The following is a 23,319-nucleotide window of genomic DNA, read 5'->3' on the forward strand; positions in this document are numbered from 1 at the left end:
GTCGGCTCATTACCGTTGCCAAATGCTCAGTGCCGCCAAAATGTCTGTCCTTTGCTTCTTGAATGCAGTGTCGGGCATCACATTGTCTGGGTTCATTTTACTACTTTGGAAATTGATAAAGAACATGATTGGCCGTATTCTGCTGGCGTAAAGTCAGAGTTACTTGCTCTGATTTACTCCAGTGCAAAAGTGCTCATAACTTGAGATTCAGGCCCAACCATTTTCATGCTCATGAATGAGTTGTTTAAGTATAGGAAAACAGCACCACAAACGTCCCTCGCAATCTGAGTGCTCTAAGGATTGAGCATGAGAATGCAGCTGCAGCAGCAATAATTATGGGACTGGATGAGTGGCAGGTGTTCTCAGCCTACCACCTTCCACTGCCTGTTTTTAACCAGTTGCACATGGTTTGCCCAGAGTATAATTTTTAAAGGCCATGGAAAAGGCTGTCAAAACAAAATCCTAGCTTTTGAGCCAGACCCTGCTTCCCTCACTCATGTGAGTGATGTCGCTGATTTATTTAGCTACAGCCTCCACTCATCCAAAGGGATGGGCAGAAAAGTGTTGATCAGGTCTTGACTTTGCACCTGGCTGGCTTTGCTGCTAGAATCTGAGCCCTGGTGTGTAATTCTGATTCACTCTGCTTGGGTTTGAGCCCAGGGCAGGAAGCGGCTTTGGGAGAGTAGAGACTTTGGGAGTCTCCTCTGGCTTTCATCAGCTAAACATCGGCATAATGCCACCAAAGCCAAAGGAGTTGCTCTTTTTTTATGCTCCTGTAAATGTGAGGTGAATCAGGTCCATCCAATCTAGAGATACCTGTCTGGTCTCTCAATGGCACTAATACACCTACCGAAGGACTCCACAGTCTGCATATTGATCTATTCTAATCCAGGGTCACCCTTCCCTGGGACATCTGGGCACCATTTTACACGCTAAGCCACAAAGATGCACAAGGAGCTGATCCAGTCGTTCGTGAGAATGACATGCTCATCAGAAAAGCCCTACATGTCCCCTTATTTCACCTAAATTGCGTACTCTGTCACTGTGAACAGAATGTGCAAATGGCCAGTTAGACCCGTCACTGGCCAGTGGTGCACTTACAAACCCAAGTGGTGTTCAACCATGATCAGGGTGCGTGCCATCTAAGTGTGCAGCCCTTCGCCTCCCTCCGGGGGGAGAATGGGCGGTGTTCTTAAGCCAGAATGAAGCTACATGGAAGTGCGGCAAACATCACACACACACACACACATCCCCACCCCCATCAGCGCTGATCTGGAGAGGCTAGCTCCAGAGAGAGTGGAGCTCTGGTCTAAATGCATGGTTGCCTAATTCAGTGCAATGGCTCTCCCAGTTACCAGGGGAATCCATGATGTGAATAATGAATTAAAAATTCATTCCTATCCACTCACCGACGCCACTGGGGATTTATTTCTTGTCTAATTCTTTGTGTTTTTAATGCTAGTATGGGAAATTGCTATTAAAACACAAAGGTCAAACTCTGCTGCCCAGGACCTGTTTAACTGACAGCAGCGATTGGCCTTAAAGCTGCACCAAACTGTGTTGATCTCAATTTGCCACATGAAAGGAAGGGAGTATGGGGCTGAAACAGAAGCTCAGGCCACAGAGCACGTGCAGGGCCAAATCCTGCTTCAGTTACACCAGTGTAACTCATCCGTACCTGATTCGGATCTCATTTACACTGCCTTTTAGATCAGTGTAACACTGTAACTCTATTAACTTCATCGGCGTTACACTTGACTTACACCAGTGTAAGCTCAGAAGGAGATGCATTGATGTCCCCGGGGATGCATGGGTATTGCAGGGCAGATCTTTGGTTCACTCCAAATAAAATCACTCAGCCTCAGACATCTCCTGCAGCACGTGCGCTCTGTTATGAGTCCTAGATTTACCTTAACCCCACTGTACGGTCACTAGGGCTGCAGATTTGTCACGGCATTTTTTAATCAAAAATCATGGAGCAGTCATGGGAAATTTACTAAAACTGCTGAGTTAGGGGGAATTGGTGTGTAAGTCCTGGGTATGAAAATTCAGCTATGCCTCTTTAACAATAATATACACAAATCCTTCTTCTGCTGCCTCCTCCTTCTTGCCCTGCCAGGGTGGCACCGACAATCTGTAGCAGCACCCTCTGCTCCGCCACTGCAAAAATCCCAGCCCACTGAGGAGGGCTTGCAGCGCCTCTCAATCACATTTTGCTGGCAGCCAGGCCAAACCTGAGTGCAACCCCGGGCAACCCCGGGCACTGCAACCCCGGGCACCAGGCCACAACATCCAGTGGAGAGTTGGGCCCAGTCCCACGGGATAGGAGCCGCCATTGTGGGGTGAATCGGTGCAGGGTGGGCCTGCTCTCCAACTCCCCTCCCACTGGAGGTCTCCCCTCTGCACCAGACCTGCAATTCACTTAGAACCTTCCTGCCACCCACGGGTGGGTCACGACCCACCATTTGGGAAACTCTGCTTTATTAAAACCCCAGACACACAGAAAAGTCACGGACCAGCAGAAAATCACAGTATCTGTGACATTTTTACCACCATGGCAAATGTGCAGCCGTAATGTCAGCATAATATGTCTACCACAGGAGTAAAAACAGGGGTAGCTTCCCCATGGCTGTATGTTCTATGGGCACATTCACGGCTAGCATTTTACAGTTCTTTACTGAGCCACCTGTTAGATATATGTGTATGGGTCCAGGATTTAGATTACATGTGTTCTGCTATGCCCTAGCAGGGAAATTCACAGTCAAGGAAAGAAAGAAAGAAAGAAAGAAAGAAAGAAAGAAAGAAAGAAAGAAAGAAAGAAAGAAAGAAAGAAATTCAGCCATTTAACATACCCCAGCTCTGAGCTGTTCTTCCCATACATTCTTTCTTCTCTGAATTCCACAGGAAAGTTTTCATTTCTTGAATTACATCTGCCAAAGTTTTCTTCCCCATCTTTTCCTTGCACTTTTCCTGCTCGTCTTCAGAGTGCTGTGCTCTCTCTTCATCCTTGTTTTCCTGGAATAGTTACAGAACGCAATCCCCCCCCACCCCATCCCCCACAAAATGAGTATCTCATTGGCCAAAAATAAACACAAGACTACTTAATATCTGGAGATGTTTCAAATTTCCATTTCCTATCCCCATCATCACGCCTGTGTCATGGAGAGGCATTTCTTTGGCTGTAGTGGTTTATAATCATTTAGATCCCAGTATTCAGTTTCCCAGGGCAAATATGGCTCTGCGGTCACACTGGACACTAGTCTCTCATCCTGATTCTCCCCTTTGTTCACAGTGAGTCTTCATTTCTAACCCATGTGAACACGATGAAAAGACACACAATTCCTACATCTCTCATATGCACCTCGGAGGTGAGTAAATCCTTTCCTGGGTTTTGATACGCATCATGAGGTGATGCTGTTAAACAAAGTCTTCCAACTTCTTTTTCTTAGCATGCTAGTATGAAGGGACTGTTGGCCCCTTACTTAGTGGGGTTTTTTGGTTGGCCACCTCCCAGTAACAAAAGAAAGGAAAAGGGCCAATGAGAAATCAGGAGCCTGAGTTTGACGGTCCTCAGGGGGAATGGGGAGAGGCCAATGCGCCAGCTCAGCCTGATTGACAGGGCAGGCAGGTTAATGAGGGAGTCAGGAGGCCAGGGGGTCCAGTCCTCCATGTGGCAGCTGCCTGGGCCGGAGCGGGGTCGAGCAAGGGGAGAGCAGAGGCCTGAGCCGAGCTGGGGAGCTGGGCTGCACCGGCCAGGGCCAGAGGGGCCAGAGGAGCAGCCCAGGGAGCTGGAGGCAGAGCAGCAGCAGTGCTGATGCAGAGTGGTGGAGCTGGGGCTGGAGCAGTCCGGAGCCGGGTGCCGTGAGCAGCTGGGGAGAGCAAGGGGGACCCTGGGCAGCAGGCCCAGTGCAGGGAGATGCAACCAGGCAAGAGGCCCTGCAGGCCAGACTTGGTGGGGGGGATCATAACCCTGACAGGGGGGCTGATGCTGGGAAGAAGGGTCCTGCCTCCTAGAGCCTGAAGGTGTGTGGCCACCGCTAGAGCAAGTGTCCGACCCGCAGCATCCCTGCAGCACAGCCAGGGCTTGGGAAGGTGGCCTGGGCCGTGTGAGGAACAGACAGTGAACTGCTCCGGCATTCCGGAGACGGCTGTTTCCCCGTGCCCACAGAGCGGGGTGATGTGTTTTCCTTTAACCTGTCCCATTTTTTCCTGTTTTTTTTTAATTGGTTGCTCTTTTAATAAATTGTATTTGCCTTGAACTATATGCAATGATCAGTGGACACCCTAGCCCCTGTCCTAAGTGACCACAACAGAGGGGGCTCGAGCCCCCCTGAAATACTGGGCCCAGCCTTGTCGGGGTTATACAGGAGAGAGGAAGGGAAGGTCAGGCAGGTCTCTGGGTGAAAGGAGTGGGAGTGAGAACGCAGATTCTTTTGCTAGCCAATTACACTAGGGTAGTGTATAAGCCAGGAATGTTCCCCACAATAGTGGGACCATACCCCCACTTACACTGGATTGAAGAGCCCATTATTAAACATTTGTTCCTCAGGTAGATATTTACAGATTGTAATCAAATCACCCCATAATCTTCTCTTTGCTAAGCTAAATTGAGCTCTTTGAGTCTATCACTTTGGGCACATCTACATTGCAATAAAAACCCCACGGCACCAAGTCTCAGAGCCCAGGTCAGTTGACTCAAGCTCGCAGGGAATGAAATCAACATCCTCTGCTGGGGAGCCATGGGAGCCAGTGCCACCATTTTTACAGTATCTGTTTCTCTGTCCCGATCTGCACAATTTGTATATGCAGGTGAGGCAAAGGGAGTGAAAAGCAGTCACAGCTTGCCACTGTGGGCTGTCCAGATCTAGAGGAGTCCCCAGTGGACATGGACCCAGCATAACCAGCTCCTAGGCCTGTCACTGGGCAGCCAGCCCCAGTACAGTGGTGTATCAGGGCAGGGAGAGGAACTGGCCAAAGCATACTGCATGCTGCCAATCCCCAGCTGGCAGATGATGATTACCTGGGGATGATTACCTGTTGGTGGAGTTTAGAACAGTCCACAGGCTGATCTAAATTCCCCCAGAGCCAGGCTGATACAGATCCAACTAGAAAGCCAGGGGATCAGAACTGCAGCAGAGAATTAGAACAATAGAGTGTATTAATGGTCTAAGCACAGATGCCCTAATTCTGGGCTGTGTCCTGGCCCCTTTCACCACTGACAGCATATAAGGACTGGTTTCAGAGTAGCAGCCATGTTAGTCTGTATCCACAAAAAGAAAAGGAGGACTTGTGGCACCTTAGAGACTAACAAATGTATTTGAGCATAAGCTTTCGTGAGCTACAGCTCACTTCACGAAAGTTTATGCTCAAATAAATTTGTTAGTCTCTAAAGTGCCACAAGTCCTCCTTTTCTTTTTGCATATAAGGGCTGTAAACCAGCCAGATTTTCCCACCAGGAAACACCTCAAGGGTGTGGGGTAGCATAGGGCATGCCCCTGGGATAGCATAGGTGCAGGGGCATGCCAGGGCTATGTTGGGCTAGGGAGGAGGGTGTTCTGAATATTCTGGGAGGCCAGCAGGTCCTATAGGGATTGTTTCACCAGGGCATATATTAGGGCATCCCCTGGGCCTGCTTTCATGTATGCTGGGGGCCAGACTTCCCAACGGCATCCCCAGAACCTGGCGGTGCAATGGTGTCCAGAAGATATCCTGCTCTCTTCCAGCATGCTATGATAGAATCTGCTCTGCCGAAGCTCAGAATGCAGGTTCCCATCTCACCGCAGTGCTGCAGGCCTGTTTTTCCTCGGAAGTGACATAATGCATTCCCTCAGAGAACTAGATACATGCGTAGGTTAAATTGACAGCACCCCACACACCCCAGCAGAGAGAGACTTGCCCAGAGAGCTCTATCAGGACAACTCATCCATCCAAACCATGTTGCCCTGAGAGAGGCTGCCAGTCACTTACATAACCCCTTTGGTCTCTCTTAGGACAGTTTGTATTTTGATATATCATGTGTGTCTAGGTTACCTTATGTAAGAGAATCTCAGATGAGTCCATCCTGTTTAGACCAGTACTTTGCTGTGTGAACCCACAGAGATTCAGCATGGAATATGGCTTATGTGGATCAGTCCAGGTATTCCCATTTATGTATCCAACTCCTAGCTGCTGGGGCGTTCTGGCTCCCCACTCCCTGTTAATTGCTCCTGCCAGGGAGCAATTGTATAAGACAAACATCTGTGGTGCATTAGAACTGGGACATTCAGGGCTAGATTCTCATCTCAGTGACACCAGTGTACATCTGGACCTTAGTAGAGATGGAGTGATATCCTGGTCCTATCGACATTAAGAAGAGTTTTCCTATTCATTTCAATGGCCCTTACTCCAGATTGACTCTGGTGCAGCTCAGCTCAGAATCTGCCTTTCTGTGTCTCCTTAAAACCCCACTTTTGAAGCAGCGTTGGAAGAAGTGATGGTCAAACAGAAGTGGATCCAAGCCAGAGGTAGCACTCATTGTCCTAAATGAAATCACTTTGGTTCACTCAGGCTGAGAATCTCCTGTGCCCCAAACTCTGGGAGCACTTGACTTGTTTCCCTGGTCTGTTCTCTCTCCTCCCCATCCCGGCACATTGGCTCTCCACTGAAAAGGGCTAACCCCATCCCAGTTGCAGCAGGAAAAGCTTGACTTGTTTGCATTTTTCAGTCCTATTTGCTCATGTGGCTCGCCTCCCCCACTCCCCTTCCTGCAGGAGGTCACTATAGATCAATGGTAAGTGCTCGCTCTCTGCACTAGGGAACAGGAGCAAGAGCAATCCCTAAGGCAAAGTCACTATATTTATCACCCTCAGACGTGAAATGGGATCCCCCTTCTGCAACCCCCACTTCCTCATTTCTATAAAGGGCAGTTTGCAGTCCCCAAAAGACTCACCGGCTTCTGGTGGTAAATCTTACGCTGGCCTTCTGCACCTCCAGAGGTGGCATTCATTTCCATGACTTTGTGTAAAATGAAGAGAAATAGAACAATTAGTATGGTAAAAAGCCACGTCTGGGGTTAATGGTACAAGCTATCCATACAGTACGTGCCACCCCAGTACAGTGAGCACGCTCCCATCACTTATTCCAACTAACCAACAAGGGGAAGGTGCACAGAAAGCTGGCTCAGCCCTTAAATTAAATGTAAACGATGAGAGACCGCTGCTTATTCTTGTGAGCAGGCGCAAGCAGGGCCAGCTGGCACCTGTGGCTTTCATGACCTTGCAAAGAAGACTTGGATGTTAGAGAGGCGATCAAAAAATAACTCTCTTTTGCATGCAACAGGATCCTGGACAACACTTAAGGTTCTGTTCCACCTAAAGCCATTTGCACGTACAACACAGTCAACTGCACGGGAATCCCCAATAAGATAACCACTTAGGAAGCAAGTCGCCATCCCCTTGGTCTTTGGAGACTAGGAATCGCTTGATGAACAAATGGGAAGGCTGTGACTTAGTGGCTGAACAGATATGTCAATGTGTGCTTGTCAGTCATGGTGAACCCTGGGTGACTGCTTGCAAAGTCTCTTCAGGGGCTGGGGGAATCTATATTTATCACTTTGAATCAAGAAGGGCTGCAGCTAGAACTCTGCAGTGTCAGTTTCCCAGACATATATAACTCAAGAGTCAGTCCTGACCAGCTACAGAAAATCGGAAGAAACAGCCAAGAATGCCAGGCAGCCCCGCCAGGTTTCTAATTATGTCATGTTTCAGAGTAACAGCCATATTAGTCTGTATTCGCAAAAAGAAAAGGAGTACTTGTGGCACCTTAGAGACTAACCAATTTATTTGAGCATAAGCTTTCGTGAGCTACAGCTCACTTCATCGGATGCATACTGTGGAAAGTGTAGAAGATCTTTTTATACACACAAAGCATGAAAAAATACCTCCCCCCACCCCACTCTCCTGCTGGTAATAGCTTATCTAAAGTGATCACTCTCCTTACAATGTGTCTGATAATCAAGTTGGGCCATTTCCAGCACAAATCCAGGTTTTCTCACACACACACCCCCACACACAAACCCACTCTCCTGCTAGTAATAGCTCATCTAAAGTGACCACTCTCCTTACAATGTGTATGATAATCAAGGTGGGCCATTTCCAGCACAAATCCAGGGTTTAACAAGAACGTCTGAGGAGGGGGGGAGTAGGAAAAAACAAGGGGAAATGAGGTTACCTTGCATAATGACCTAGCCACTCCCAGTCTCTATTCAAGCCTAAGTTAATTGTATCCAATTTGCAAATGAATTCCAATTCAACAGTTTCTCCCTGGAGTCTGGATTTGAAGTTTTTTTGTTGTAATATCACAACTTTCATGTCTGTAATCGCGTGACCAGAGAGATTGAAGTGTTCTCCAACTGCTTTATGAATGTTATAATTCTTGACATCTGATTTGTGTCCATTTATTCTTTTACATAGAGACTGTCCAGTTTGACCAATGTACATGGCAGAGGGGCATTGCTGGCACATGATGGCATATATCACATTGGTGGATGTGCAGGTGAACGAGCCTCTGATAGTGTGGCTGATGTTATTAGGCCCTGTGATGGTGTCCCATGAATAGATATGTGGGCACAGTTGGCAACGAGCTTTGTTGCAAGGATAGGTTCCTGGGTTAGTGGTTCTGTTGTGTGGTATGTGGTTGCTGGTGAGTATTTGCTTCAGGTTGGGGGGCTGTCTATAGGCAAGGACTGGCCTGTCTCCCAAGATTTGTGAGAGTGTTGGGTCATCCTTCAGGATAGGTTGTAGATCCTTAATAATGCGTTGGAGGGGTTTTAGTTGGGGGCTGAAGGTGACGGCTAGTGGCGTTCTGTTATTTTCTTTGTTAGGCCTGTCCTGTAGTAGGTGACTTCTGGGAACTCTTCTGGCTCTATCAATCTGTTTCTTCACTTCTGCAGGTGGGTATTGTAGTTGTAAGAATGCTTGATAGAGATCTTGTAGGTGTTTGTCTCTGTCTGAGGGATTGGAGCAAATGCGGTTGTATCGCAGAGCTTGGCTGTAGACAATGGATCGTGTGGTGTGGTCAGGGTGAAAGCTGGAGGCATGTAGGTAGGAATAGCGGTCAGTAGGTTTCCAGTATAGGGTGGTGTTTATGTGACCATTGTTTATTAGCACTGTAGTGTCCAGGAAGTGGATCTCTTGTGTGGACTGGACCAGGCTGAGGTTGATGGTGGGATGGAAATTGTTGAAATCATGGTGGAATTCCTCAAGAGCTTCTTTTCCATGGGTACAGATGATGAAGATGTAATTAATGTAGCGCAAATAGAGTAGGGGCATTAGGGGATGAGAGCTGAGGAAGCGTTGTTCTAAGTCAGCCATAAATATGTTGGCATACTGTGGGGCCATGCGGGCACCCATAGCAGTGCCGCTGATCTGAAGGTATACATTGTCCCCAAATGTAAAATAGTTATGGGTAAGGACAAAGTCACAAAGTTCAGCCACCAGGTTAGCTGTGACATTATCGGGGATAGTGTTCTTGACGGCTTGTAGTCCATCTTTGTGTGGAATATTGGTGTAGAGGGCTTCTACATCCATAGTGGCCAAGATGGTGTTAACAGGAAGATCACCGATGGACTGTAGTTTCCTCAGGAAGTCAGTGGTGTCTCGAAGGTAGCTGGGAGTGCTGGTAGCGTAGGGCCTGAGGAGGGAGTCTACATAGCCAGACAATCCTGCTGTCAGGGTGCCAATGCCTGAGATGATGGGGCACCCAGGATTTCCAGGTTTATGGATCTTGGGTAGTAGATAGAATATCCCAGGTCGGGATTCCAGGGGTGTGTCTGTGCGGATTTGATCTTGTGCTTTTTCAGGGAGTTTCTTGAGCAAATGCTGTAGTTTGTTCTGGTAACTCTCAGTGGGATCAGAGGTTAATGGCTTGTAGAAAGTGGTGTTGGAGAGCTGCCGAGCAGCCTCTTGTTCCTATTCCGACCTATTCATGATGACAACAGCACCTCCTTTGTCAGCCTTTTTCACTATGATGTCAGAGTTGTTTCTGAGGCTGTGGATAGCATTGTGTTCCGCACGGCTGAGGTTATGGGGCAAGTGATGCTGCTTTTCCACAATTTCAGCCCGTGCACGTTGGCGGAAGCACTCTATGTAGAAGTCCAGACTGCTGTTTCGACCTTCAGGAGGAGTCCACCTAGAATCCTTCTTTTTGTAGTGTTGGTAGGGAGGTCTCTGTGGATTAGTATGTTGTTCAGAGGTGTGTTGGAAATATTCCTTGAGTCGGAGATGTCGAAAATAGGATTTTAGGTCACCACAGAACTGTATCATGTTCGTGGGGGTGGAGGGGCAGAAGGAGAGGCCCCGAGATAGGACAGCTGCTTCTGCTGGGCTGAGAGTATAGTTGGATAGGTTAACAATATTGCTGGGTGGGTTGAGGGAACCATTGCTGTGGCCCTTTGTGGCATGTAGTAGTTTAGAAAGTTTAGTGTCCTTTTTCTTTTGTAGAGAAGCAAAGTGTGTGTTGTAAATGGCTTGTCTAGTTTTAGTAAAGTCCAGCCACGAGGAAATTTGTGTGGAAGGTTGGTTTTTTATGAGAGTATCCATAAAATTTGAGCATTTGCTCAAGAAACTCCCTGAAAAAGCACAAGATCAAATCCGCACAGACACACCTACAAGATCTCTATCAAGCATTCTTACAACTACAATACCCACCTGCGGAAGTGAAGAAACAGATTGATAGAGCTAGAAGAGTTCCCAAAAGTCACCTACTACTAACCCAGGAACCTATCCTTGCAACAAAGCTCGTTGCCAACTGTGCCCACATATCTATTCAGGGGACACCATCACAGGCCCTAATCACATCAGCCACACTATCAGAGGCTCGTTCACCTGCACATCCACCAATGTGATATATGCCATCATGTGCCAGCAATGTCCCTCTGCCATGTACATTGGTCAAACTGGACAGTCTCTACGTAAAAGAATAAATGGACACAAATCAGATGTCAAGAATTATAACATTCATAAACCAGTTGGAGAACACTTCAATCTCTCTGGTCACGCGATTACAGACATGAAAGTTGCGATATTACAACAAAAAAACTTCAAATCCAGACTCCAGGGAGAAACTGTTGAATTGGAATTCATTTGCAAATTGGATACAATTAATTTAGGCTTAAATAGAGACTGGGAGTGGCTAGGTCATTATGCAAGGTAACCTATTTCCCCTTGTTTTTTCCTACTCCCCCCCTCCTCAGACGTTCTTGTTAAACCCTGGATTTGTGCTGGAAATGGCCCACCTTGATTATCATACACATTGTAAGGAGAGTGGTCACTTTAGATAAGCTATTACCAGCAGGAGAGTGGGGTGGGGGGAGGTATTTTTTCATGCTTTGTGTGTATAAAAAGATCTTCTACACTTTCCACAGCATGCATCCGATGAAGTGAGCTGTAGCTCACGAAAGCTTATGCTCAAATAAATTGGTTAGTCGCTAAGGTGCCACAAGTCCTCCTTTTCTAATTATGTCATGTGATCCCACTACAGGCTCGATGGATGAGCATGTTACTTTCAGGGCTTCGTGAATTATGGGCATGACCAGGGCTGTCCTTAGGCATACACAGCAAGTGCAGCTGCCTAGGGCACCACAAAATTTGGGGAATCAAATTGCCCCAAATTTCATGGTGCCCTAGGCAGCTGCGTGCTGCATACATGGCAGCACCAGCCCCGGCAACCAGCCCTATCCCTCGGCTGGCCCCCCACACAGGCTGCGCCCACTGCAAGGGGCTGGGCCGTCCCTAGGGGGATGTGGGGCTCCGGACAACTCCCTCTGCCCGGCCTCTTACCCTTCCCCCCTACTTTGCCCCCGGCCTGCCCCCATTCCAGCTCTTCCCCCAGCGACCCCACACTCCCTGGCAGTGGCGGGAAGCGGAGCAGCCCGGCCCCAGCCCGCTCCACCCCGCCAGCTCCCAGCCGCAGCGCTCCGCTTCCCGCCGCTGGTGAGTGCAGGGAGGCTGGGGAAAGGACGCCCCCCGCGCTCACCGGCGGCGGGAAGTGGAGCGCCGCGGCTGGGAGCTGGCGGGGTGGAGTGGGCTGGGGCCGGGCTGCTCCGCTTCCGCCGCTGCCGGGTGGGGGGGGAGGAAGATTTCTTCCCCCAAGCTCCCTCCCCCAAGCGACACAGCGGGGGCCGGGGCGAGGGAAGCGGATCGGGCTGCTCCCAGCCCCCTCCCAATCCCCCGGGCCACTCTGGGCCTGTTGGGCCCCCAAAGTGCCCCCCCCCCAGCTCCTGCCTCCCAGAACCTGGCGGGGGGATGCCTGGGGCCCCACACAGCCCCCCCATGGGGCGGCTGCCTAGGGCACCCAAATGGCTAGGGATGGCCCAGGGCATGACACACTGCTCCACCTGAAGGAGGCTGTTTGCAGCCATGGAAATCATCACTTCCAGTCGAATCAGCACTAACCAAGAATGGTGCACATTGGGCCAAATTCATTGGTGGTTTAAGCAGTGTTGTATATTACCCCTGGGGATACCTGGGATGGAAAATGGGGTGGGAGTGTGTGTCAGTGGTAAAGGATTGTGATTTGCACTATTTGGTGTTCTGGGTGTGTGAACTGGCACACCTGGGGATGGATTCTGCTCTTGGGTACACACTGATGTAAATGTGGAGTGACTCCATTGTCAGGTAGGTTTACACTGGTATAAGAGATCAAAATTTGCCCTAACGGGGCAGCTCTCAGAAGATTTTGCCCCAAAAGGCTTCCTGTGCACCAGGGTGCCCATTTTGCACCCAGTTGGTGTCTAATGCTCCCTGCAGTGTGCTGGCCCCACTCCGCAGGCTGGTGTAGATGAGGGGAGCCATGGCTCCACCCTTCCCCAATTAGCCACCTGCTTTCCCAGGGTTTGGGACAGTGATCAGCCCCCAGAGCAGCTGAGCCAGGGGCACTCCCAACCTGGCTCTGTGAATTCTCGATAGAGTGACCAGATGTCTCAATTTTATAGGGACAGTCCCGATATTTGCGTCTTTGTCTTATATAGGTGCCTATGACCCCACACTCCCTGTCCCGATTTTTCACACTTGTTATCTGATCACCCTAATTCTCGATGATCTCTATCCAGTTGACTCTTAGCAATAGTGGCGCATTTCTTCCTGTGCCGGCTGCATGTCTCTGCGGGAGAAAGCCCCAACTCATTTCATGTCAGGGGAACTATTTCTTACCCAGGGCTTTAGGTGAAGCCTTTGAGGCAAATCCACTGACTGATCCAGCCTGTCACTGCTCTCTAGAATGTTATCTATGTCGAGACTCTATGGGCCATGCAGTCCCACTCAAGCCAATGGGATCCCAGGACACTGGGGAAGGGGAAAACATTCTGACTTATTTCTAGCACTTTCTGTGGGCATAAGGAAACTACAAGGATTGCCCAAGGCCTTGGCAATGAGCATCCAGCGGTGAAGGAACATGGATTCCAGGTGCCACCTGGTAGCAGAGTACATGGGCTCACAACGCAGTGTTTGGAAGGGGACCTGGCTTTAGAACGCCTGAGTGGTTGGAGCTGTTTGGCTCTGGGGTTTTGGTTCGGTCCCTTAGATAAGGAGGGGCCATCTACAGAATTCGGATCCAGAGCGGGGGTTTTGAACACAAAGGAATTCAGGGGTGTGGGCATGTGGGGAACCAGTTCATCTCCATCTCTTATTAATGAGACACTTTCCCCTCTTCTGGATATATTCTTTGGCTTTTCATTACAGCTAGAACCTCCAGCGCTCTCCAGCCCAGCCGGACTCCTCACAGGCAGCAATGGGGCTTCTCTATGCTCCAGAGTCAGGCTTTGCATGGCTTGGTTTTCAGCCTTCCGGCGGGCGCAGCAAACAGCTATCAGTCTGCTCTGAACAGCCCATCCCTTGATCTGAGAACAAGGCGGTGGTACATATAAAAATTGCTGAAGGGGAAAATGATGTTGCCCAGCTGATAGCCTCTGAAGCTCGCTACCACAGGAAGCCTCTGGGCCATGTTCTGCCCTGGTGTAATCATCGACTTCAAGAGAGTTGCATTTGCTTACATGCAGCTGAATATGGCCTGCTCTGGCTGTGGCTGAATTTTCAACATGTCTGAGGGCCTGGCTCACAATCTCTTATGCCCATTCTACACTGGTTTGGCTCAGGCCTTCAGCTGGTGTCTAGGGCTGTGACTACACTGACTTCGGTGGTGCCACCTTGATTTACACCAGTTGAGGATCTGGCCCTTTGCCATCAGTAGAGTTGATCCAGACTTACACTGGTGTAAGTGGGAGAAGAAGCAAATCTTGTGTCTGAAAAATGTTATTATTGTTCTGGCCTGTATCTGTGCAAGCTCAGATAAGGGTCACTGTTTAGAGTGGAAGCTTTCTGGGGCTGGGACTGTCTGTTCTGTGTTTGTACAGCGCCTTGCACAGTGGGGTCATGGTCCATGATTGGGGTTTCTAGCTGCTACTACAGTATAGCTAACAATAAATAATAATAATTTGATCTCATTCTTGGGGCACCAACCAATCCCCTGCAGGCCATTATACTGGCCTGCATAAATGTCTCAGTGTGGTATGAAGGAGAGGAGGGACACTCTGAGGTCTCAGGTTCTGACCCTTATCAGAGGCCGGGAAGCAGGGTATTGTTTCAAAGTTCTGAGAAGCTGATGTGACAAAGCCTTTTGTTCTGATCTGCTTTTGTAATTGTCTCTGGGGAGGTGTTTTGCCAATGACATGTGCGCATGCATCTGGTTATTTTCCTTTATCATTCTGCATTAAATAATCTCGCTCTGCTGTGGGATGGACAGGAGGAAGATGAAGAAAATATTTTGACTGATCTCTGCGCAGAGACAAATACAGCCCCTCCCTGGTGATGCTGGGTGACTTTCATGCCAATTGCTCCTGTTCATTTTCCATTCCCAGGCTGCTGTTTCAGCAAAACCCAGCCAATACTCGCAGCTGAAACATTACATATTTTCAATGCATCTGAGAGAAGAGAGCTCAGCTCAGGGTTAAATAAACATCTCCTGGGTGCAGACAGACAGCTAGGAGGGAATGCAACATCCTCTTGGGGTTGCAGGAGACGAGTGGCTGTTCTGAGAAAGGAAGGCAGGGTCTTTCTGGTCCAAAACACTATGGCAATGGCAGGTCCAGGCCCTCCACTTGAACAAGTGCCTCGGGCTTCCCTTAAATACTTTCTGGGCATCCTTCTCCAGCGAGAAATAAAGTTATAGATAAGCACTGGCGATTGCTGAGTAGCCTGCAGCTCAAACTCCTGGGGGCTGGTTTCCAGCCACAGTGAGCACCCATTGAAGTTAATAGCACCTGGGGGTGCTCAGCACCTCTGGAAACGGGTCCCAAAAGTCAAGCACAAGGCTTTCCGGTTCAGTGTGTGTTCTCAGTGAATTCCGTGAACCTTGGGAAGGATCCTGCAAAATCCTCAATGCTTCTGAAATACTGAGTTCCCCGCTGCTGTGCACAAACCAAGCAGGGCTTCTGCTAGTCGCCAGGAGCCTAGAGTCTGAACTCCTATGGCCCTCAGGGAGGGATTTTCCCAAGAGATTATTGCTGAATCAGCCATCTGGTGGTGGCCGTAGCCCTATATGTCCTGTGCAGACACACAGGTCCCTTCTGCTTCCCTGGACATCTAGTCTGCCTGCTAAAGCACCATCCCCAATCTCCATCTCTGGCCCCAGCTTCCCTACAGAGAGTGAATTTCTCAACCGCCTCCTCCATTCTGTGCTTGGAAAGTTGCCCTTTGGCTCCCCCTCCTGGCTTTCCCAGTCTAAATGTGTGTGGGGGGGAGGGGGCAGGTAATGGAGCTGTGCTGGGGGAGGGGAGGAAGGGGGCAGTGTCAGATAAGTCAGCAGGGGCAGGGGCTGTGATGAGGGGCAGGATGGGGCCTCCCTCCCATGTGTTACTTTGCACTGGGACCCACAAACCCTGGGGCCAGCCCTGCTCTTACATTGGCTGTTTAGGAGAAGCACAAAAACTCACCATGTATGAGGCACAAGGGGCCCTTGTTTTACCCATTTCTGACCCTGCACTCCCTGTTGTCCCTGTGTCCATTCTGTTACATCCAGCCTGGCCCTTCGCTAGTATCAGTGTAGGTGGGGCTGAGCCATCCTCCCTGCGGTTACGGGTGGGTGACTGTGCTGAGACTTTGATCCAGTTCATCTGAGGGGAACAGTTCCCCTCACCAGAAGGTTGGCGTGTGTTAATGTTCATTGGCAGACTCTGACCTTTGCATCTGATAGCAGCATTTTGTAACTTTTCGAGCACCAGCTTTCTCTCTTCACTCAGGAGAAGCTGAGCATTAGGAACAGATCCACTTAATGTGTTTTCTGAAACAGCAATGGGATTAATTTCTTTACAGTGGTTGAAATACACTTTGTCTCCAAAATAAGTACATGCTTTGCACTTACATCCGCCTTTCATCCAAGAAGTCAAAGTGTTTTACAAGCAATTACAAGCCTCTTGGGGAGGCGTTATTATCCCTGTTTCACAGATGCCATCTGAGATACAGAGAGGTTAAAGGACTTGATGGCACAATGAGTCAGTGGTAAAATTCAGAATGAGAGACTTAAATTCTATCTAATTAGCTTATCCAGGAGACGGGAAAGAGGTGACTTGTTCACAGTTCCTAACGGAGAGAAGATTTTTGCTAGTATGGGGTTCTTTATAATCTAGCAGAGATAGAACAGGATCCGTTAGAAATAAGCTTTTTAATAGTGAATGTAATTAGCCATCAGCACAACTCAAATAGGGATGTGGTGCATGATTCATTACTTGCAGTTTTTAAATCAAGACTGGATCTCTTTCTAGCAATTAGGGGATAAAAGTCCCAAAAGTGACTAAGTGACTTAGGAGCCTAAATAATATTTGCAAGTCGCCTAGGAGCCTAAGTCTCATTGAAAGCCAATGGGACGTTGGTCAGGTCTACACGAAGAGTGTTTTCCCAGGGTAGGTAGACCATATACTGTACTGCCAAAGCGCTCCTTGTGTGGGTGCCGTTTATACTGGCAAACCTACTTTTGCCAGCATCTTCCCGGCGCCCTGAGCCAAAGTACAGGTTTGCCGATAGAACTGCATCAACATGAGGGGTCTCTGCCGGTGCGACTGTGTTGGTCAGGGATCACACCTCTTCAGACCCTGACCAACGTAGCTCTGCTGGCAGAAGTCTGTAGTGTGGACCGGGCCTTAGGCTCCTAAGTGCTTAAGTCACTTTTGAAAATGGGTCTTGGTCAGGTTTACACTACAAAATTTTGCTGGTGTAGCTATGTCGATTCAGAGTGTGAAAAAATCACCCCCAGCTGACACAGCTATGCCGGCAACACCTCCCTGGTAGACGTGGCTTGTATCAGGGAGGTAGTTGAACTATACTCCTTTTGCCAGAATCAGTTCCGTCTCCGCTTGGGTCTTTGCCAGTATACCTGAACTGGAATATAGCTCTATCAGTATAGCTGTACCTGCAAAGCCTCTGTAATGTAGACTAGCCCTTAGGCGCTGAAGTCACGAAGGGTATGTCTGCTTGGTAAAAAATGACCCGTGACAGCAAGTCTCAGAGCCTGGGTCAACTGAATAGGGCTCGTGGGGCTCACGCTTCTGGACTAGCAGTGTAGCCATTCGGGCTTGGTCTGGAGCACAGGCTCTGAGACCCACCCCCAGGTTTCAGAGCCCATGCTCCAGCCCGAGTGGGAATGTCTGCGCTGCTATTTTTAGCCTTGTAATGTAAGCCCAAATTAGTTGACCTGGGCTCTTGGACTCGCAGCCGTGGGTCTTTTTCTGCAATGTACCCTAAGGACTTTTGAAAACTTTAGCCCTAGTCTACCTCAACCAGAAGCTACAGGCTTGATGCAGCAATTACTGGGTGCAGTTCTGTGTCTAGTGTTATGCAGGAGGGCAGATTAGATCATCATCTTGATCCCTTCTGGCCTTAACGTATATGAATGGATCTTCCAACTCCCAGTCTTGTGCCTTAGCCATTCGACCATCCTCTCAGAGATTTAGCACAGGATAAGGCTGCACTTAGCCTCCAAAGCATCATTTCTTGTTTTATCCTTTTTCAGTCAGCTATAGCGAAACAGTGATTGTTTTGTAATGGGCCAACCACAGTTCCAAACCCCCGCGAAATGGGGGACCTGTTTAACGTCTTGGATGCACAAACGGCATGCTGTTAGGATGTAGCTAAAAGCTCAGCTGAATGAGCGTGAGCTGGTTTTTTTGGTGGCTGCTATTCTGTGCTCCGAATTCTGAGCAAATCAAGTACCTCATCCTCATGATAACGAAGAAAATTGGCAAGAAGCAAACCAAGCAGGGATATCTGCCTGAGTTTGCTACCAGCCTGAAACAATAGCTCTTGGACGCGTGAACAGCCCCATTCAAATCAATGGGTTGTTGACTCTGACGCTTGATGGTAATTTTAATGGCAATATCTATTTTACTGCTGACCAAAACATGCAAGAAAGGAGAGCGAGGATGATCAGCTAGTGACACTCAGAGCTGCAAGAAAGGAGATGGATGCTCATAATATGAAGATCTGCACAATCTAGCATGAGTGGCATCTCAGTTGGGTAGGGCTTGGTTTGTGGTTGGGGCTTGGCAGAGACCCACTGCTCTTTTCCCCCAGTTCTGCCCCTGCCCGTCTGCCTGTATGAATTAGGGATTTGAATGTGCTGATGCACACCGTTAACCAGTTTTCACATATGTGCATGGAGCTGTTAGCTATGTATGGATGGGATCTGTGCACCCAGTGCACCAGTGTCCGGAAAGGGCCATCTTTTAGAGTGTAAGGGCTGGTCAGTCTGCATGCCAAGTCCATCCCAGCCGACTCTGCTGAGACAGCCAACAAAGGGGTAATTGGGCGAATGGTTTGTGATCCAGGCATCTGCCCAGTAACACCTGAACTGAGTTTCTTAAAATAATTTTCAGAGGGTAACAACTTTCAGACATTATTGACCTGGGCTGGGCTCAAACCATTAACTTTAAGTCTGTGGTCCTGGCTGTACCGAGAACTGCATGCTTCTGAACCTAAGTGGATTCTCATTTGCTGCAATGAGACTCCATGGAGATACAGGTGGCAGGGATCTGTGTTCCATGCAGGATTGGGGCCTTTGCCTTAAAGATGAATGGCTCACCTCCCATTGCCAGTTCACACGCAGAGGACAAGCAAAGCTTTGTGCATCCAATCTCACTTGTGAAGCTCTAAAATGGTTTTCCTTGCCAAACTGCACTGTAAGTTCATCTCTAAAGCCTGTCGAGCTTTGTGCAAGCACAGACAGGGCTGTTTTCTTGGCTGGCGAGGGAGCTGGGAGACTGCATCTTAAACAGCAGAATTCCCAGGATTGGACATTGTGGGTACATCAGGGATTGTTTATAAAAGTAATAAAACCAAACAACTCAACAAAAGGCAATCAGAATGTGAGGAACGTGCCAAAACACCCCTAGCCACACTGCTGAGATCTTGGCTAAACTCCTGACATGTGCCTTTCTAACCCCCAAGCCTAAAAAATCTGATTTACATCACCCTCCCTCCTCCCTTGTGTCAATGTGGCAAGCAGTCTCATTGAAATTGACATATTTGCTAACCCCACTCAGTTCCTTTCCTCTCCCCCCCATGGTTCTCATGAGCTGCAGCACCGATAAAAACCTCTTTCTTGATCTGTGATTCTAGTCTGTGATGAGGATTGCTAGTGCGAGATGTAGCATGCTGGGTAAATCATGTCAGGCCTGGGATGATTTTGAAATCTTGTCTCGTTTGGTTTTGTGCCAGTTGTTACTTGGGGCGAACTTCATGTTTCATCTTTTAGGATTCCAGTTTCGCGTCTCTTTAAACTCTTCTGCGGGTTTATGGGTTTTTGCCTTACCCCAGGGCATGTAGGGCAAAGGAGGAGGAGAAGAGGCTGAGAATTTGGGAAGGGTTGTTTGGGGAGAGGAAAGACGCAGGAGACTTTGGAGGGAGGAAAGAGAGAAGGGAGGCATTTCAGGCAGGAAAGAAGCTGAAGATTTGGAGGAAGGAAAAAGAAAGAGGGGACGAGGGTGTGGTGAGAAGTGAGTAACAGCACAGCAGTATGGGGCAGGAGGGAGGAGAGATGGAGGGATTGGGCAGAAGAAAACAGGAGAAGGAGGAGGTTTGGGAGACAAGGAGGAGAGACTGTGAGAGAAAGAGGAGAGTGAAGGAATTGTGGTGAGATCAGAATGAGAGGGAAAGAAGTGATCTGGGAGAAAAGAAAGAGGGGGCTTTGGAGAGGGAGGGACTTCTGGGGCAGGAGAGAGGGGTATGGGTGGGATGGGAGGATGATAGAGGAGAGGCTGGGGGATGAATAGGGAGAGGGGCGAGTGCCAGAGCTGGAGGATGGGTAGGGCGGAAGAAGGGCAGTGAGAGGATTTGGGAAGAAAGGGAACATGAGCAGATTTTTGGGTTGAGGAAGAGGACAGAATGAGGGGAATAATGGAGGGGTTTATGGGGAAGGAGAGACTAAAAGCACCAGCCAAATCTGCTTCTAGCAAAGCCTAGAGGTGCACAGGAGGGGATCTGGCTATAGACTTCCAGGGAGCCTGGAGGAGGCCAAAGTAAGGGTGTGATTTAAAGCCCACTGGAGTCAGTGGGAGTCTTTCCCTGGGCCTCAGCAGGTTTCAGATTAGGTCCGAAGTGTGTGTGTTGGATGAGAAGAGACGGCTGGGAGTCTGATGGGGGTGGGGCCCCATGGTACTGGGAGAAGATCTTTATTCCTCCCCAAACTTTGCAGACAAAACTACTCCACTGGTTGCAGGCCTGACTGTGCCACTTTCAGTTGCTACCACTGAAGGTTATTTGATGTGAACTGGAGGATCTGATGAACTGACTTTTAATCAGGAAGGAATTTATGTAAGAATTGCCTATTCTTCTCTAGATGATAAACAATGCAAAGGGTCACTGCAGTGTGGGGAATGCACGGGAGAAAAATAGAATTGCAAAAAAGTGATGGTTGTTTGACTCTGTCTGTGTGACTCTGTTACTAATGTCAGGCAAATAATTGCAGAGTGCAGTGTAAAATTCTTCTGCAAATCCCAGCGGAGGTGGACCCTATTCAAGTAAAATACCATCTAACACATGTGCATCATCTAGCTTTTTGCAATTAGATTTCTTGACTCTGGGAAGGTTTTTAATGGATCTACAAGGTGAACTTGTGCCCTCAAGGACTGGGCGGGGAAGACACCAGCGAAAGGAGGACACTCAGGCCTAAGAGTAGTAAACTATGCTTTATTGAAGGAAGGAAGAACTTACGCTCCAGTCTGCGCGGGGAGCCCCTAGGACACGCGGAGGGGCTGCAGGGGACTCTGGCCGTTTGGGACAGCTGACCAGGCAGGACTCCACCAGGGAGGAGTCCTCTGCGGTGCTATATTCTCCGTGCTTATCTTGGGGTTACATGGGGTCACAGCTGGCTACATTCTTATACGTATGATTTGTGCTTATTACATAAACTGACTCATTTACAGGCAAAAATATGCTGAGCTATGCTACAATATCTTTTGGCAGGGTCTGTCGGACAAAGTTAATTGAAACTGCCTGCATCCTCTGCTTACCTCCAGTCACATACTCAGTCCACCACTTAGCTCCTCGCCAATCTTCCGCAACCTTGCCCCTACAGTACTGTAGCACACTGAACTGCAAACCCTACCCTGTTAGAGGTGCAATCCACTGTACTGCATTTTAAATTGCACTGAGGTTTAAAGTACAGTGCACGGGATTACATTATTGAATAGTATTTATTTTACTCTCATATTAGGGATGTCTTGCCTACACATCCCACAGTTAGCTGTGTGAGTGTTTGGCTTCAGGAGCATTGGTTTCCTGCAAGGTAACCTTGATCCAGCCAGGTGCAGAGAGCCTTCAACTCCCATTAAAGTTCATGTGAATCAAGGATATTCAGCACCTGGCAGGATTGCGCCCTAACAACTTTGGCAGGCAGTGAGGTGCAATTTTTAAACCTTCTACAGGAGTGTGCTGTGTTTTAAAACATGGTTTTTCCCCTTTAGATGAAACATTAAGGCACTCACATTACTATACATTATGGGCTGGTCTACACTGGAAACTCACAGTGGCATAAAATCCACCCCCCTGAGAGACGTAGCTATGCCAACTTAACACCCAGCAGTGCTAGGTCAACGGAATAATTCTTCCATCATCCTAGCTACCTCCTCTCCTCTCCAACCCCTACCCCTCGTGTGGAAAGTTAAGCATCTGCATAAGTCTCTGCAGGATCAGGGGGTCCGCACACTCAGAAGAGTTTACAGTAACTATATATCAGGATTTTCCCACACCAGATCCATGAGCCAGCCTAATTTACACATATACAACTCAGTCAGACTTGGCCCCTTTGCTACACCATTGAGTCATTGGCCTCCCACCTTTGTTCTGCAAAGTCTTGATTGCCCAATTATTCCATTTTCCAACAAACATCTTCACCCCTTCTCTCCTGCCACTCCTTATGCAGGGGAGGAGCTCTCCCTAAATAACCTCATAGCCAGCCCATTGTCCTCTTTCAAGTCCTTAAACTCCTTTCTGCCTGGATGCCTACAAAAAGCTGGACAATGGGTAGGCAGCTGGTTTGCTGAGCACTGTTTTTCCAGCTGACCCGTGTTCCATTGTCTCCTCATGCTCTCCTTTTCTGTTTGTTGTATCCCTGCATTGTCTGTGGTCTCCCACTTAGTTTGTAAGCTCTTGGGGAAGGTACTGTCTCTTTGTTACATGTTTACACAGTGCCTAGCACAGTGAGGTCCTGACCTTTAGATGCTACTATAATATCAATAATAATCTGCCAGTTTAGACAGCTATTCCAAAAAAAGGTGCAATCCATGTTTTTTTAAAAGTAAATAAAGTTTGTATTTTAGCAGAGAATGAGCTACATTCCCAACTGCCCAATCTACAGGGGCAAGTTCTCAGAGACGTAGGGATATTATTCCTTGTGTCTCCAGGCCTGATCTATCCCATTGGACTCAAAGGGAGTGTTTGCTTTGATTTTCAATGGAGTCTGCCTGCATATAGTTCATTTACAGGGTTAGGACCGAAGAGCCCAATCCTGTAAGCATGCATTAGAGAGAGGATTTACAGGACTGGCCTCTACAACCATCAGCAAAAAATGAAAATAACATATGCAAGGTGGGCATATGGGGCATTGGTGTGAAATAAATTGATGGTGAAATAAATTCTCGGGGGAAACCGAGATACCTAGTGAACACTCAGCAGTTCAGTTATCATTATTTTACTACACAGCTGTGAGAAATGAACAGGATAAAACACAAATCTCATAAAACATGACTGGTTTTGAGTTTTACTTATGAATATGAAGCTCAGGCCAGGTTTGCCAGCA

The 23,319-nt window shown here is 48.5% G+C and overlaps 1 protein-coding gene across 2 annotated transcripts in view; it reads right to left on the reverse strand.

Moving 5' to 3' along the window:
• ATP1B4 (ATPase Na+/K+ transporting family member beta 4) overlaps positions 1 to 16,046 on the reverse strand; it is a 30,925-nt gene extending 14,879 nt beyond the window's left edge. The window contains exons 1-3 of one of the 2 annotated variants that reach the window (XM_078854258.1): positions 15,965 to 16,046; positions 6,929 to 6,993; positions 2,853 to 3,015 (exon numbers count right to left, since the gene is read on the reverse strand). In XM_078854258.1, the coding sequence (XP_078710384.1) occupies positions 2,853 to 3,015; positions 6,929 to 6,991 (226 nt within the window). In that variant the 5' untranslated portion in view covers positions 6,992 to 6,993; positions 15,965 to 16,046. Of the gene's footprint in view, positions 1 to 2,852; positions 3,016 to 6,928; positions 6,994 to 15,964 lie in introns of those variants that run through there. The other variant, XM_073361309.2, reaches the window with a different exon arrangement.
• Between the last annotated feature and the right edge of the window lie 7,273 nt (positions 16,047 to 23,319).

This window comes from Lepidochelys kempii, chromosome 9 (genome assembly GCF_965140285.1).
Source record: "Lepidochelys kempii isolate rLepKem1 chromosome 9, rLepKem1.hap1, whole genome shotgun sequence".
In the NCBI taxonomy this organism is placed as follows: Eukaryota; Metazoa; Chordata; order Testudines; family Cheloniidae; genus Lepidochelys; species Lepidochelys kempii.